This window comes from Lathamus discolor, chromosome 6 (genome assembly GCF_037157495.1).
Source record: "Lathamus discolor isolate bLatDis1 chromosome 6, bLatDis1.hap1, whole genome shotgun sequence".
NCBI classification, from domain to species: domain Eukaryota; kingdom Metazoa; phylum Chordata; class Aves; order Psittaciformes; family Psittacidae; genus Lathamus; species Lathamus discolor.
This window is the reverse complement of record NC_088889.1, coordinates 60,347,979-60,365,340: the sequence shown is the minus strand read 5'-3', so window position 1 is coordinate 60,365,340 and position 17,362 is coordinate 60,347,979. Positions and strand designations below refer to the sequence as shown.

At 42.6% G+C, this 17,362-nt stretch overlaps 1 protein-coding gene across 6 annotated transcripts in view; it reads right to left on the bottom strand.

Moving 5' to 3' along the window:
- The window catches only part of TEAD1 (TEA domain transcription factor 1), a 161,538-nt gene that overhangs the window by 97,648 nt on the left and 46,528 nt on the right, over positions 1-17,362 (bottom strand). For all 6 annotated transcript variants that reach the window (XM_065683082.1, XM_065683083.1, XM_065683084.1 and 3 more), the window contains exon 2: positions 8,281-8,534. In XM_065683082.1, the coding sequence (XP_065539154.1) occupies positions 8,281-8,428 (148 nt within the window). In that variant the 5' untranslated portion in view covers positions 8,429-8,534. The remainder of the gene's footprint in view (positions 1-8,280; positions 8,535-17,362) is intronic.

Genomic DNA, 17,362 nt, shown 5'->3' with positions numbered 1-17,362 from the left:
TCACAGTACATTGCATTCACTTACTAAAGCAAAATAAGGAAGGTCCCAGCTAAGAGGTAGCCAATTTGGCGTGTGTAGACCTCTTCGTTGAGGTCTCTTAAATACATTCTAATTGGCTGGAAGGGAACACATCGTATTCACACACACACATTTGTACACGTATGTGCATGCATGTATGTATTTAGATATTACTAAGCACTTATTTCACCAGTAATTGTCCTAAAATGTTTGTTGCTGACAGTGTATCCAAGGAAGAACTAAACAAATTAAAATGCAATTCTTGTTCAAAGAATTCAGTGCTAAAGCTACCAGATCACATGAAGGCACCTGTTAATATGATTCAAAGACTACTTTATGGAAAGTTATTTTACTACTTATCTACAGTTGTCAATAATATCCATAAACAACAGTAAGCCAGCTGCCCCTGAACACCTGGACTTGGAACCATCTGGGTTAACATCTTCTTTTTCCCCAGTGCCTAAGACAATAGGATTCCTGCTAGTCTAAGTTTAAGACTGATATTGCATCCAAGTGGCTGAAAACCACAGTTTCTATTAACAGTGCTTGTCTAAGTCCTTTGTAGGTAAAATTGTAATGGTGTTTGACTGACATCCCAGGAACTCCCATGGTATGCAATGCTTCCTCAGGTTTTCAATTTCCTTGTGAATTTGGGATGCATTGTAGTCCCTTTTACAATAGGTCTAACAAGCCATGCTACCTCCCTGTGTTTAAAAGGGCATTTATGAGATTGAATTAGCACATTATATTCATAGCTCTTCTCTTTCCCCAATTCTTAGTATTTTTGCTTACAAAAACATGTCTTTTCATCATCCAATGTAAAAAATGCTTGTATTGACCTAGAACAAAACCAGAAAAGCTTCAGAGGAGCCTTTTTGTATTAGCTAAACCACTATTTCTACTAAAAGTCTGTAAACTCTTAATCCATTAGTGTCCTATACAGTCAGACTAAAATCATCTGGAAGCCCAGACTCTGAAGTGTTTCCCTCTGATGTTCCAAACCAAATGTCCCACATTAAATTGTTTGTAGGATAGGAAAATATGCATACAATGGTATGACTACAACTTCTCAAGGGCATCACAAAGAAAAAAATCCTGCATCCATCTGTGAGGAAATCCCTGTAAGACACAGTTAAGATACATACTAGTTTTGAATAGCATGGCCCTCAGGGAATTGTGCAAGACTTATGTCACAACCACCACAGCATTTACTCTCCAACAGTTAGCCTGGGCTCACTTCTGCGAGTTGTGGGGTGGAATATAAGCCTATTTCTCAGGAGACTGCATGCCTCCAGAAAACCAAACGTGGTGTAAGAAGTTTTTTGTGCTGCCACTGCTCCTTGTTCCCTGTAGTGTTATTTCTGATCACACCCGCACTAGAGCAAATCCACTAGGGGAGAAGGGCAACATCAGGATGAAGTTTCCCTCCCAGCATGGTTCAGATGCCTGGCTTTCACCACTCCTCTCACTGGCCCCAGCTTTGCCTGGCTTGAACAGCCAGCTAGGAGTCTCTGATACCAGCAGCTCTCGGATGCTGATGCAAGCCATAGTGAGGGTGCTGAATGTGGTGATGGTTAGTGGTGCAGCTGGTAGTTAAGGGGTCGATTTTTGATAAACCTTTTTCTGTTACTGGTCATGTAAGATACTCTCTGCACTGTCCAAGTCTCACTCTCTCTTTATAAGAACAACAGCCTATATATTTTCTTAAGTCTTCTGCTTCCATAAGGATGCCCAGAACAGGGGTGCCTAACATAACTCAGCTTCCACATCCACCCATAAACACTTTACTGGGGATGTGGGTCAATGGGCTGCTGCTATGGTGTGAGATAATTCAGCTGCTAAGAAAGAAGACACTTGTACCATAGTCTCATCCTGGTCTCATGAAGAAGAACCCAAACCTGACAGCCCATCATAATACCCAAGAGAGCACATAGGCCTTACTTGTCAAACTCAACTTGTTCCCAGGTTGTCTGAACTAAAAGATGTTCACCCTAACATGCTTGTAGGAGGGATCCCAGTTCTGCAAGGCATGAAATCAAATAAACAAGTACATTTTCTTTCATGCTATCTATACGCAGTATATTCAGTCATCTTCATCTCTCAGTACTGTGCAACTAGCTAACACACTACATCAGCCTGATCGAGGCTGTTTTAACTACCTCCTAGCCCAAAGACTATTTCTTAAGGCTGCAAAACTATGCCTTCTGCAATTACAGGATCACAAGCTTATCTTGTGAAATCAGTGCTGGAGGAAAAATAAGCTAATATAAATATAGTAAACAATCACAGAAACGTATCCTGGATGTTCTAGCGAGGTTGCATCACTTCAGTGCTCTCATGCTAACATGCGTCATTTTTTGCTAAAGGAGCAATGTCATAAAGGAAAACATCCTCTTACTCTGGTAAGTATAGCCATTTGAATAGAACTAGCCATTAAATTACTCTTAAGCAGCAAATGCCTGATCTGAACCTGCCCTTGCAGCTTCCACTTTGTTCCAGACAAGAAGTGAAGTTGCTAGTAACTCTAATGTTGCTAGTCCTCCATACAAGGATACCTACTAAATGCTGGGAAACTTGGGCAGCAGTCATACAGTTCACTTGACACTATTTCCCACAAACAACCTATTAACAACTTTCTGTGAGTTCTTCTTTATATGGATGACCAAAGAGAACATACTGAGTAGAGTGGACAAAAGCCAGAGAGCTAAAAAGCACTTGCAGTGGATGTCCTACTCTCTTTAATGCATATTTTTTCAGCAAAACCTTCTCATATAAGTTCTCATTTCCTTTGGAATGCATCATTTTCCTGACCCAACACAGCCAAATGGAGTACTTGATCACTGTGCCATGTATGACCTTGCACAACATTACTCATTCAGATGTGGTGCTTCCCACAGCCTGCTCTCTTTTGCCTGCTCCCCCGGTAGGAGCTGATACCCTTATCAAGCTCAACTCTTACAGTCTCAGGTAGATTTTCTCTTGAGGATGGCAGCTTATGGCAGGGGTTGGTAGGTGGAAGGGAAGGAAATTCTCTATTTCCTGAAGATTCTGCCACTTTACCCAAGCCATTGATGATTTACCCTTGAAAGCACAAATGGAAAGATTAAACCCTGTTCCCCCACATTTCAGAAATCCTCAAAAACAAGTAAGCCCAATACCCTTAATTCCTAATGACAGCAGTGTCTATTGCTCATCTCACAAAGCCGGATTGCCTTCTTATACGGACAGCATGCTGATGTAACAAGAACATCACCAGACTGCAGAAATGCTTTATAGGCAGATTTGTTCATAATTTGAGAAATGTAAGTATTAACTTTTCAAACAGCCACCGTATCTTTGGACCTTCATTTTCTTCACTTTTAACTGATTGCTCAGCACAGGCTTGCAGCCTGCCTTCATGCATGTGCTGTGCAATGATGTAATACAGTGAGCAATCACAGGATTGCAAGAATGTTTCTAGACAGATTTGTTTACAGTCTAAGAAACCCAAATGCTAACTTTCATAATAGGAGTCCTATCTCCAGTGCATTTTGTGTATGTTGCTGTGAGACCAAAAAGAAAAAAGAAAAAAATACAAGAGCGTATCTTTGCACAATGATTGCAGTAACAGAGGAATAAACATGCAACCTGATACTCCACATCTGGTATTTCATCACTCCAAATACCTTATTTGCATTCAAATATATTTAATACTGTGGGAACTTTATAAGGTAGTGATGCCTTTAGAGAGGCAGTAACTTGCATGGAACTTTTAAAATTAAGAGCAATAGTAAAAATAATTTGTAACATGTTGCTGCAATGTTTATAAAGCTAGTTACCTTGCACTTTCCTAACAGAAACTCGGAAAGACACCCAATAATAGCAGTTAGCTACAGAATCACACAAGCCTACAGAATAGCATTTCTTTGCAAATGTACTACTTCAGAGCTCAATTTTAATGTTCAATTTATACAAAGTGTTTTGGAAATGAAGACTGTTATTACTCATCAGGCAAAAATTCTATCATCTGAGCAGAAATTTTAATGAAAGTATCGTTTTCCCTTTATTGTCATGGCAATGCAGGCCAAGAGATTTTATGCATGACCTAATAAACATATACAACAGTTTTGAAAGGCTGCTATGCACCTTCTCACGTTAATTAGTGCTCATTCTTCTCTGTAAAACCACCAAACACTCTACAAAACTTCCTCTACACATAATCATTAATATACTCTTAAGTTGTTTTGCTGCAGTGATGAATACCCCCAATGCAAATCACAGTGACTAATTTCATTCATACTGGAAGAGCTGTTTACAGGTCTCAAAAACAAAGATCAAACTCTTTCCTCGCCTTAAAGGCAAAAGCCACCTTTGCTACCTTTAGGCTAAGTTAGTAACACTGATAGCAACATGTCTACAGGCGCTACTACGCTTGCTACCAACTTCCATTACCATGACATTCTTTCCAGAGCTGCACTAAAGCTGTGTCCTGCCATAGCTAAATTTCCAAAAAAAAAAAAAGGGGGGGGGGGGGGGGGGGAAGATTCAACCACAAACATGCACACAGGCCAAATCCATTCCCGTGGTAACTCCGGTGACTTCAGTGTTACACCAGGGATAAAAGTAGGGCTGCATTTCACAGCAGCTTTCATTCTTGTAATCTTTTCCAAAACACTCTCCCAGGAGCAAAGACAAGCACAGGCAAATATCCTGCCAGTAAGTGAGTTCACAGGAATTGCTTACAAGTAACTAAACTGTCAGCAGCAGAAGACCAACAATGGAACAAAGTACAAATACAGGAGAGCCAATGCCCTCTAATGGGCTACAGTTTTACTGTGTGCTGGGTAAAACATGACACAGAAGTTCACTGGAATTGATGTCAGAGGGGAGGCAAATTATAGGGTGTCCCACTTTGTACTTTGGGATGATATTTACATTTTATCAATACTTCTTTTCAAGCTATACAGATGAAAACAATTCTTACAAATACCTTGCAAGACAAACAAAAATGGGTCTAAGAGTTCTTTCCTCTGTGGGCTACAAAAAAAGGAGTGTGAGCTTCCACAAACAGCGAGCATCTATTTATAGCTGTATTCCTCAAGCTTTCATATTTATTCCCTCCTCACCTTATTTTATTTGCTACAAGCTAACACTGTACTAGGAGTAAAACCAAAACTGTAAGACCATCAGAACCACACAAGCACACACACACAGAGGAAGGGGGAAAAGGAGTGATGGAGAGTACTTTCCTGAAGAAAGCTTATCACTGATCCCTTGGCTGTACAGCACGCTCCCTTTCTCTCAAAAAATTCCAAACTGTATTTCCTGGAATTTGCCCCTTAGAACCAAAACAAGTGTCTTTGCTTCTTACCCGATCACTGCCTATAAAATCAAAAACAAGAGTTGCATTAAGTTTATGTTTTGTTTTCTGAGGGTTTCTTCAAGGAGCAATGACCCTGTACTGGTGGCAGGGTCAGCAAGAGCCTGAAATGCTCCTGGTCTCACACAGGTCATGACATTGTCCTTACTGCCCAAGGATGCCCCAGGGCCAAAAACATCAATATATCCCCTTCCCTCTCCCCAGTCACAAGACCCTTGCAACCCTCTTCTGCGAGGTAGGATTGAAAGTCTTTTGTTCTCCCAGTCCTCTGGTGCTGTAAGTTACTTCTTTGGGAAAGCAAGAGGAGAGGAAAATGCCCTCCCCTTCCCTTCTCTACCCTGCTTCCCTGAGATCACAGCTGTAGAGGAACAGCTGAAGCGATCCAGGCTGCCCAGGGAGGTCTCGGATGTCCCTTGGTACCACTGGGGCCACTCTGCCAGGGGAGCCACACTGGTGCTGCCCAGGTGGCACCATGGGCAGACACCCCTCAGCTACCCACCTTACATGCCCCAAGATTATGAGCCCCCTGGTCCTCCCTCAAGCAGTCCTCCAGGTTCCCCTGAGCTGACTGACTAGGAGCCTGTACACAGCCCTCTGAGAAACACCGCTTTTAAGGACAGCTTTAGGCCACCAGAAAGAAAAGTGAAGAAATTCTGGCATCTGCTTACATGAGTGTCACAAAGCCCTCATTAAACCAAAGGCAGAGACTTAAAATATTTCTTCAAGCAAAATCTCTCCTCTTCTCAAAGTCTCTCTCCAAAGAGAAAAAACTACAATTGCCTAACTTAATCCACACAGAGTGATCATTACATTTGTCTCCGTAAAGATCATATTTGTTCTACTGCCTGTATCTAAAGGTAATTTCAGTCAGAAAATGAAACAGTACTCTCTTGACCTTTTGTCTTACATGGTTCATGAATTACTAACACATTACAATATCGCCAACACTATGGAAGCTTAGAGATACTGCAATGTCTCTCTTGTAAGTGAAATAAACTTGGTATGCCACTAAAAGGCATTAAATTATTTTCATTATGCCACACAGAATCTAAAACACTTACACTGTTTTGATTTCAAAATCCTTGGAGAACAATTATGCTCTCAGGGCCATAAGACTCTATTAGAAAGTCCTCAGAAACCTAGCATGGTTTCAATAAATCCTCAGACACTACAAAGCAGTTACTCAGCTTGAAGAATGAAAACATGAGTTCATCCACTGCAAAGTTGGGATGTAAATTCTGCTGTTACTGTACCCTGCACTTCTTAACACATCTTTTTCTTCCCAAACAGGGCAATGCTGAGTCAAGTTTTCAGCATCAGACACACAAACCTCTTTTTAGGATTGCAAATAAGCAATATTTGATTTAGATGGGCATATATACTTATGTATTACTAACTAGCAGTATTAATAGGCAATTAGATATGCATAAATAGATTTATACATATATAATTTAACAAATGTTAACATTTAGGATTAGAGAACCATTAAATTAAATCAGCGTTTGTCAAAATGAATGGATAAATATGTTAATTTATTTAATTTATGCAATGGCACAAAGGATGGTTCAAAACACTAAAAATCAGATTTCAGGAGTGATTACCGTGGTTGTAGGGATCCTGATTTTAAAAAGTGCAGCCACCCTTATTTTGGCTGACGAGGCCGTTCAAGCCTAAGTAGAGCTTTTGAGCAGAAATACACAATAAGCTTGTTTGCATATACATGCTTATGTCCTCCTAGAAAGAGCACAACCTCCTAATTAAGCAAATCATCACCCCTTTCCAAAGGAAAATAACAACACCAGAATGGAATCAAAGCAGGCGGAAACAGGCGAGAAGGAGAGGACAAGAGAAGTTATATTCCCCTGTGCAGGGAGAGAAGGGGAAGGGTGGGGAGAAATGAGGGGAAAAAAACACAAGCAAACACCAGGCAGGAAGCCGGGGCCCAGCAACTTTCTGCCAGGGGCAGCTGAGATGCTTCATCACGACTCTCTTGTTGCAGACACGCCGGTTGGTGTGGCCGCAGCCAGGGTGACATGGCAGCTGCGCGGGGAGGCCGGGGGGCCGGGGCAGCCGCAGCAGCAGTGTCCCCGTTTCCATGACCTCTGCGGGGCGCGGGGGCACAGCTGGCGGCAGCTGCAGCACCATCTGCTCGGAGCTGCACACCCCCGGCCCCCTCTGCCTCGGACGGCCCAGGCAGGTAGGGGCAAGGCCACCGGACCCCTGGAATGAGGAGGCAGAGCAAGGGCTCTGCCGCCCACAAAGAAAAGTTTGGAAAAGGAGTGAGAGGGCTCAGGCAAAAGCTGGAGAGCTGGTGCGTGCAGATGTCAGTATCCCTCCGCGCAGCCTGTATTTACGGAATGCTGTCAGCACGTCATCTGATTTATAGCAGTTTGCACGGAGGGAAGAGGAAGGAAAAAAAAAGAAGGAAGGCACAAAGCACCCCTAACTTGCCTCGTTCATCAAGAGGCTTCTGAACACAAGAACATCATCACTTTGCAGTTTAATATTGCCTGTTCTGCCACACGACCACGCAGACTGTGTTTCCCTGTTTCCCCTTCTTCACCATTATTGAAAAATAAAGAAAAATGCTTACTTTTTCTAACACTTGAGGAGCAACACGCTTAAAAGCTTCCTTTAAGCATTCCCATTCAGCCACATCATAGCATTCATTAAAGACCCAATTCTACACCAATATTGATTCCTAGTGCCCGTGGTGAAAGGACTGGTTTGGACAGTCCTGAACAAAGCACCAGCCCAGCTAAGCTCCCTCAGCTTCACAAATTTCCTTCAAGATTTACTCCAAAAATACCAAATCAGAGCCAGGGATTTTGTGTAAAAACAATGTGGGCTTTGCAGTTCTCACTGGGACAATTATTTCCAATGGCTAAATGGGTACCACTTACCATACATTTTGCCTTCATCTGATAAGATGATTTTCCTCCTCCCACATGGTGGATAGATAGCTAGAGCCTCCTGAAAGCTCTGTTCAATGTCAGGGCTCCAGACACCTTCTGCATCATTGTCAATAGGTTTATCTGCAGAATCACTCATTCTTTCAATATCTTCGGCAGGACTCTCGCTGCCGCTCCAGCTGCTGGGCTCAATGGTGATGGCTGGGGTCTCCAAGCCTAAGCCTGGAGTCTTAAAGGATATAAACCTACAAAACAAACAAACAAAAAACCCCAAAGGGCATTAAAGACATGGAACTTCAGGCAAATGTTTCTGTCTACTTCTGATGCTAACTTAGCAGCTGAGCAGTAACGGCAATTACACGAGCATGGGAAGCACACAGGGAAAGTAAAAAATTAATAACCATTCCACCTCAAATCAGCAGAGATAGAAAGGTAAGTTGTCTGAAGGGGAACTCTTTACCACGTTTGCTGTGTGCATCTTAATACTGGGACAAACTGCAGCACGTGGCACATTTCATCCAGCTGAAGACTGGCACCCTTAAAATAACGAGCCAGATCCTCACGCGGAGATAAATCAGCATACTTCCACTGGCTGGAAAGGAAGCACACCAGTTTATGCCGCAGCGACCACCAGAGCCTAAAACCACTTAAACCTAAAAACAAAAGCAAAAACTATTGTTCACATTCATCCGGATGTCAGTGGAGCAAATGGAATTACACTAGCGATGACACAGCTCAATGTGATTAACTGGAACAGGCTGTAAGTTTCAGATCTTACCCAAATAAATAATACAGTCAAAATCTGGGCTACATACTAACAGAAATCTTTCAGATTTTAATACCAGGGAAAGGAATTACAAGAAAAGATAAATACTTTGCCTGTTTTTAAAGGTCTCTGTCACAGAACCATAGCAGAACAAAAATTACAAGCTTCAAGTTGCTGAATCAATTTAATAAGAAATAATTTAATATAGCTGCACCTGCTCACACCACCAGAGCTGCAGATCTGTCAGTGTTCCTTTTATATTTTTGAGAGAAATACAACTCTGCTATAAAGACTTGCTCCAGGCAAAAAAGCTGCTATACCAGACCAAATTCACCTCTGCTGTAATTCTTTGGGAAGCAAGTGAAATAACACCAGGAACAGTTTTGGCTCAACATGTCTAGGCATAATGCAGTTTTATTTTGAAAAACGAAGAAGTTTGGTGACTCTAACTGATCTAAGTGGATGGGAGTGTTCAAACATGCATGCATGAGCTGCACATACACTTTTAGTTAGCTAAACACTCAGAAAACCCTAACCTATAACATTTTCATTCTGCTGGGGGAGATGAAAGTAGATTAAAGGCGCTTCCCCTTCTGCCCATCTCCTTCCTTACACTGATACGCCTCTCAGTGGGGTCTCAGTATGTCATAAAATAACAGGTGAGAAGCAGCAGAATGGCTTTCACCCCACAGAGGACAAAGGGGATGCTGTACAGCACAGGCAGTGGCAGCTCTGATGAAACACCTTTGGGCTAGAGAAGTCCCTGAAAGAAGAAATATTTCCAGCAGCCCTCACCAGAACTAACCAATCAGCCAATCACTAGAGATAGCCAAAACCTGATAGTCCGGTCCCTCAGAGGCTACAATGCCTTGCAAAAGAAAACAGGCCTGGAACTGGGGAAACAGGGAGTGGTCTCTCAGACTCACTAACCAACGTTACCAGTCTGATAGGCAAGGTATGGGGTATTTCCACTTCTGCAGGCTCTCACAGGAGCTCAGAGGAATTGGTACCTGCAAAACAAACTCCCCAAACCTTTGTTTTCCTCACTCACATGTCTGTTTCTACAGAGACATTTCTTAACTTCACGTTGGTTTGAATATCTCAGCACAATTTATGAAAATGTTAGTGCATACCCACCAGTAATCTCAAGGCTAACCAGAGTCTTGAATGCCTTTTAATAACTGATAATGAGGGAGCAGATGGATTCACAGGGAACCACACACAAATGAGAAGTGGGTGGGAAGTCTGGCCAAACACACCACTTATTTTCTGGGAAATCCAAAATGTACAACATTTTTAAAGTCTCAACCCAAAAAGGGAAATGTAAACCTTTGTAAAGCAGTGAAACACCATCCTTCATAATTCTCAGAAGGCTGAAGGGTGGGTTCAACCCTTGCAAGATTCGAAGCTTGTATGCGAGATTTAGCCAAAACATAAACACAGCAATACTGACAGAAACAATCATGTGCACTTAAAGCTTTCACATACAGTGGGAATTTTAGGTAAATGAGAGGCAATTGAATGTTGACTGGGATAATTGGGGGGGGGGTCAGTTTTACTGCCACAGTGCAGTGGCTACTGCAGATTTTATTGGCCTCACATGATCAAAACCACAGTTTAGCATTTCACCAAAGACAGCCACCGAGTGGGACTGTTTACCGGGTCAGTTCTTCAAAGGTGACTCAGGGAGGAAATCCTTCCCCTCCCTGATCCCAGGCACAATGGCACGCAGCACACAGCACAGCCACGGGCATCTTTCGTTCAGCCCAACCACTCTCTGCTTACAAAATCTGCCACAGTCATAGCCTCGAGTCTTATTATCATCTTATAAACCAGCCCCTGTTATTACATTATGCTGAAATAATAATTAAAATGCACACAAGGAAAACAGAGAGGCTCTAAAGTAATTAATGTTACTTGATATTCATGTTAGATCTTGCATTGTGTTTACTGGTGAATTTTCACTAATGCGCTATCTCCCTTCCCATTCCTTTTTACCCACTTGGATACCATCTTGAGGCACTAGTAGCTACCATTCCAGCCTCTAAAATATAAGACAACCAAGTGTTCCTTCCAGGATATCTGTACAACAGGGGCAGGGAGCAACCTGCTAGAAAAAAAAAACAAACCTCTCATACTAAAGGTATGATTTCCATTTTGGTGAATGCTGACACTGCAGAACAAGCTAGAGGACCAAAAAACCTTGTGTTACAACCACTAAATGACTCCCTCTTATTTCAGGAAAATAATGAGCTACTCGGTTAATCACTTCCAGCTCAGCTCTACGTATCAAAAGGCAATTCCACCTCCTCCTCCGTTTGAATTCTGTGGACCCAACAGTGATGAAAAATGTCAGACGTGTTATGCTGGAGTTCAACGTGATTATTAAAACTAATATAAGCTGTCAACATACGAGCTCTGTTGCACATTTCCAATGAGCTATGTAACTCGGGTGAAAAATGTGAATTTACAGCCCAACTTACACTGATAAAACAGTTTTGCAGAGCAAGCCTTCCTTACATATGCGAACTCCAAATCTTACAATACCAACTTTCAGTGGAGGAAGAGTTAATCTCCTGGAAGCAATTAACCCCACCCCCCATCCTCCCCAAAAGCAGAGCTTGCACACAGCTCTTCAGATCAACAGACCAAGTTGAAGAGTTCTGTATTTGCTTTTTATTGGGTTAACTTCTAGAGAACCAATTTGTGCTCGTACTTTCTGTTAACAAAATTATAACACTTTCATGCCACCCAGAAACACGCCACCAAAACAAAACAAAAACACAGCACAAAAAACAGATTTTTGCTATCCTTTTTGTAGTTTCTAAGATTGCTTAAAGCACGCTGCTGCAGTTTAGGACTCTCTTCAGTTTCCCTTTTAACACCAGTCTCTTTCTCACATATTTGAAGAACACCTTCCCCTGTGCATAAAGCTCTTTTAGTTGCAAGCATGAATGCATCTTTCTTCCAGCTGCTTTCTACTCTCTCCAGTTAAGCCAGTTGTAGGTATAGCTGGTTTTCTGTTGGAGTTAAGACATTTTTTCTACGTACAACAGAGATATGTTCTCCCCTCAAATAACGCAATGTTACATTTAGCCATGGTGATTCTGTGATTCTATGTCAATACTGGATTTTCTAAATATGTTTTATTGCCAATCCATTCAATACAGCTTCATGAAGTACAAGATACAACTTATTTTCATTATGTTCACTCAGGCAGAGTAACTTTAAAAGTTATTTTAAAAACTCACATAAACAAGGATAACTATTGTCAGAGCTGATCACACCAATGAATGTAACTAAAACCAAATGGCAGTCTGCAACATCTTATCAAGCGAACGATTTCTTTGCTTGCATAAAACATTCTCTTATGCCTTCACTTTATGAGCAATGCAAACCTGGACTTGCCCAGAAAGTTGCTCTTACAGACCAACTACCAAGATCAATAGCTCTTCATAGAAGTGTAGGACAAGTGCAGATTTAAGGCCTTGATATGCTTCACATCCTTCAATACCTGCACAATGAATTAACTTGGAAACTCTGTCTTCCAAAGCTCATCAGAGCTGAATCTTATTTTACAGCACTTTGCAAAAAGTTGAACTGTTTTCTCTGGTTGTTCATTTACCTTCTTGAATTTCAGTGTGCAGCTGCTGAATGGTGCCTTCACTGAGGTATCACATAACCACTGGAGAAGGATTAATGCTCTGCAGGTACTGGTGCAGGAACACAAGAAACACTACAACATGACTTGATTCTGAGACATGTCTGAGAAAAAGTGATTCAGAAGTCCCCGAACTTCTAAACTGCATCTGCTTGAAGGGGACCACGTGAAGTATTTTTGAGATAATCTGCCATGGCATCTGCAAGAATTTGCAGGTGATAAAGCACCAGTGTTACTATCCATGCTGACCTTCTGGCTATGAATGGCCGCAGAAGGCTACCAAATAATTCTTACGAACAGCCCAATATTTCTAAAACAGGCCTTTTGGAAAAATCTTGATTCTTGATGTGAAGATTTCATGTGCTGAAGTTTAAAGAACGTTTCTTTTTTAGTTCGTGAACAACTTCATCTTAGCTTCAGTTATATAAAAAACAATGGGACCAAGAATCCAACCAGCTTTTTATGAACATCAAGATGACAATGATGTCCTATAGTGACAGGACAAGGGGTAACGGGTTAAAACTTAAACAGGGGAAGTTTAGATTGGATATAAGGAAGAAGTTCTTTACTGTAAGGGTGGTGAGGCACTGGAATGGGTTGCCCAGGGAAGCTGTGAATGCTCCATCCCTGGCAGTGTTCAAGGCCAGGTTGGACACAGCGTTGGGTGGGATGGTTTATTGAGAGGTGTCCCTGCCCATGGCAGGGGGTTTGGAGCTGGATGACCTTATGGTCTTTTCCACCCCTAACTATTCTATGATTCTATTCTATGATTCTATAATGGGCAGATAGGCAAACCCAACTAATTCTAAATTTGCAGATGGCAAATTTTCTTTCAAGGTTTGAAAAGTTATAGTACCACAGGATTTTCCTTCTGCTTTGTTTAGCAGTGCAAATCCACAGCTGAAGCACTAAGGCTCTGGAGAGAATCCAGAAGAAGAAAGTTATCAGATCTAGAAAATATGACCTACCAGGAAAGGAATTAGTTTTGTTTAAATTTGGAGAAGACTGATGAGAGAAGATAACCAGTTTCAAATAAGGAAAAGGTAAAAGCAAAGCAGAGAAGCAGCTCTTGGCTGTTTCTACCAAGGACAGGACAAGAAACAAAGAACCTAAGTTGCAGCAAGAAAACCATAGGTTGGGCATTTGGAAGACCATTCTGTCCCTACCAACAGTCATACACCAGAAGCAATCAGCCTGGGGTACTGAAGAAGCTGCTGGGGAAGATAGGTTGTTCAGGACAGGTGACACCAACATTTCTCAGGAATGATGGAGCTATGCTTAGCCCTACTGAGGTAGAGGAATGACCTAGGTGATACCATGAGACTCAGCAATCAAGACAGAATGTAAAAAGCCCCAAAAGACAGTAAACCTGCAGTGGGAGCACATCCTTGACTAGGCATGGAGGAACCCAGATACCCAAGAGACTTCACGGATGTCCTAGTGACCAGACAGCTTTGTCAGCTGCACGGCAGAAATCCAGGGGAAACAAGGCTTCCTACCGCCAATGTCTGTGGAGTTAGATCCTTCACTCTGCATTGTTTCCTTGCACAGCTGTGTGGCAGTCTCCTGCATGAACATCACTAGCAAAAGCCACCTGTAAAGTAGCTCACCAGGGCAGGTAGGATGAGGAGGGAGAGACAAGCCACCAGGCTGGGGAGAAGACGGCTCCTTCTCCTGCTGGTACTCTCCATTGGAGTTTTGGGAGATGAAGCTGCCTCATCCCCAGCCACCCCATTCTCCTCCTAGATATCTTTCAAACTGCCCAACCCCACATATCACATCTAGACTTCTCAAGCTCTTTCTGCATGGCTTGAAGTAAATATGGAATTAGTCCGAAGCTTGACTTATATTAGGATGTTATGAATCTACTTTGCCAGTAAAAGTTTCTGTGCACTGTCCATGCAGGTCAAGCAATACACCCAAGCACTAAAAAAAAAAATATTATTTTATTTAAGAAGAAATTAGTACTCTCTTTTGGTTGTGGGCTGTTGTTGATTTTTTTTTGGGGGGGGGTCTTTTTTTGTTTTGTGATTGTGTTGCTGTGATGTGTAGGTGTATGGATATTTCTGATTATTTGAGGCATTAAAATAGCAATGTTTTCCAGAAAATACTATATATATATATATTCACAGAATCATAGAATAGTTAGGGTTCAAAAGGACCACAAGATCATCCAGCTCCAACCCCCCTGCCATGGGCAGGGACACCTCACACTAAACCAGGTCACCCAAGGCTCTGTCCAACCTGGCCTTGAACACTGCCAGGGATGGAGCATTCACAACTTCCCTGGGCAACCCATTCCGGTGCCTCACCACCCTTACAGTAAAGAACTTCCTCCTTATATCCAATCTAAACTTCCCCTGTTTAAGTTTTAACCCATTGCCCCTGTCCTATCACTACAGTCCCTAATGAAGAATCCCTCCCCAACATCCCTATAGCCCCCTTTCAGAAACTGGAAGGCTGCTATGAGGTCCCCATGCAGCCTTCTCTTCTCCAGGCTGAACAGCCCCAACTTTCCCAGCCTGTCTTTATCTGGGAGGTGCTCCAGCCCCCTGATCATCCTCGTGGCCCTCCTCTGGACTTGTTCCAACAGTTCCATGTCCTTTTTATGTTGAGGACACCAGAACTGCACACAATACTCAGGTGAGGTCTCACGAGAGCAGAGTAGAGGGGCAGGATCACCTCCTTCGACCTGCTGGTCACGCTCCTTTTGATGCAGCCCAGGATACGGTTGGCTTTCTGGGCTGCAAGCGCACACTGAAGCTGGCTCATGTTCAGTTTCTCATCGACCAACACCCCAAGTCCTTCTCCTCAGGGCTGCTCTAAATCTCTTCTCTGCCCAACCTGTAGCTGTGCCTGGGATTGCTCTGACCCAGGTGTAGGACCTTGCACTTGGCATGGTTGAACTTCATGAGGTTGACATCAGCCCACCTCACAAGCGTGTCAAGGTCCCTCTGGAGAGCATCCCTTCCCTCCAGCGCATCAACCGAACCACACAGCTTGGTGTCATCAGCAAACTTGCTGAGGGCGCACTCAATCCCACTGTCCATGTCACTGACAAAGACGTTGAACAAGACCGGTCCCAACACCAATCCCTGAGGGACACCACTCGTTACCGGTCTCCAGACAGACATTGAGCCATTGACCACAACTCTTTGCGTGCGGCCATCCAGCCAGTTCTTTATCCACTGAGTGGTCCATCCATCAAATTGATATCTCTCCAATTTAGAGACAAGGATGTCATGTGGGACAGTGTCAAACGCTTTGCACAAGTCCAGGTAGATGACGTCAACTGCTCTACCCCTGTCCATCAGTTCCGTAGCCCCATCATAGAAGGCCACCAAATTGGTCAGGCAGGATTTCCCTTTAGTGAAGCCATGCTGGCTGTCACCAAGCACCTTGTTTTTCATGTGCCTTAGCATGCCTTCCAGGAGAATGTGCTCCAAGATTTTGCCAGGCACAGAGGTGAGACTGACTGGTCTTCAATTCCCTGGGTCATCCATTTTCCCCTTCTTGAAAATGGGGGTTATATTTCCCTTTTTCCAGCCGGCAGGAACTTCACCTGACTGCCATGATTTTTCAAATATGATGGCCAGTGGCTTAGCAACTTCATTCACCAGCTCCTTCAGGACCCATGGATGGATTTCATCAGGTCCCATGCACTTGTTCACATTCAGATTCTTAAGATGGTCTCAAACCAGATCCTCTCCTACAGTGGGCCCAAGGTCTTCATTCTCACAGTCCCTGTGTCTGCCTTCCAAGACTTTGGTGGTGTGGTCAGAGCATTTGCCAGTGAAGGCTGAGGCAATGAAGTCATTGAGAACCTCAGCCTTCTCCAAATCCAGGGTAGCCAGTTCTCCCGACAGATTCCAGAGCCATTTTATATATATAATTTAGTTCTGTGAGGTAAGTATATAACACGGCGCAAATAATAAAAATGTAAATCATTTACAGAGCATCCAATGGCAAAATCATTAGCTTAAAATGACTTTATATTGTATTTTTGTCACAAGATCTTATCAGCAATTATTGCTTCTAAAAAGAAAAAGCACCAGGCGAGAGAAGCAGCCCATTTCTAGAGTAAAGTATTTCTTTAAAACTCAGACAGACTAATTCAGCCATTCACTGCTGCCACTGAAATGAAATAAGAAGTTTTTCTCTCGCTGCAGGAACACTTTAGGGAGAAATTCTGATGCGCTGCTTTTTTGGCAATCAGATAATTACATGTAATGATGCTTCCATGTACTTCCTATAATTCATACAAACTAGCTCAATTTGCCTAGGATTTTAGTTATCTTTTCTTGCTTGGCATTCAACCTACCTACTAACTGCTAGCTACCTACTTCAGATTTGTTTTGGGGATCTGTGGAGGAAATAACATGGTCAGTTCATCTACATCTACAGAGATGTGTGAAAGCAGCACACAGGTTTTTTTCTGGAGCGCATTATGCAGTGAGTAAATTCAGGCATTAGCTATTTCCCCTCAACTACCACAGTCAGGGTATTCATAAAAGCAGCAGGAAGACAGTGCCATGCTAGTGTGTAAAATACCAAAAACAAGTAACTTAACATCACTAAAGTGGTATGTTCCTTCAAATATAAATAACTCTGTACCCTGCCCATCTGAAGATTTACATGTCTATTTT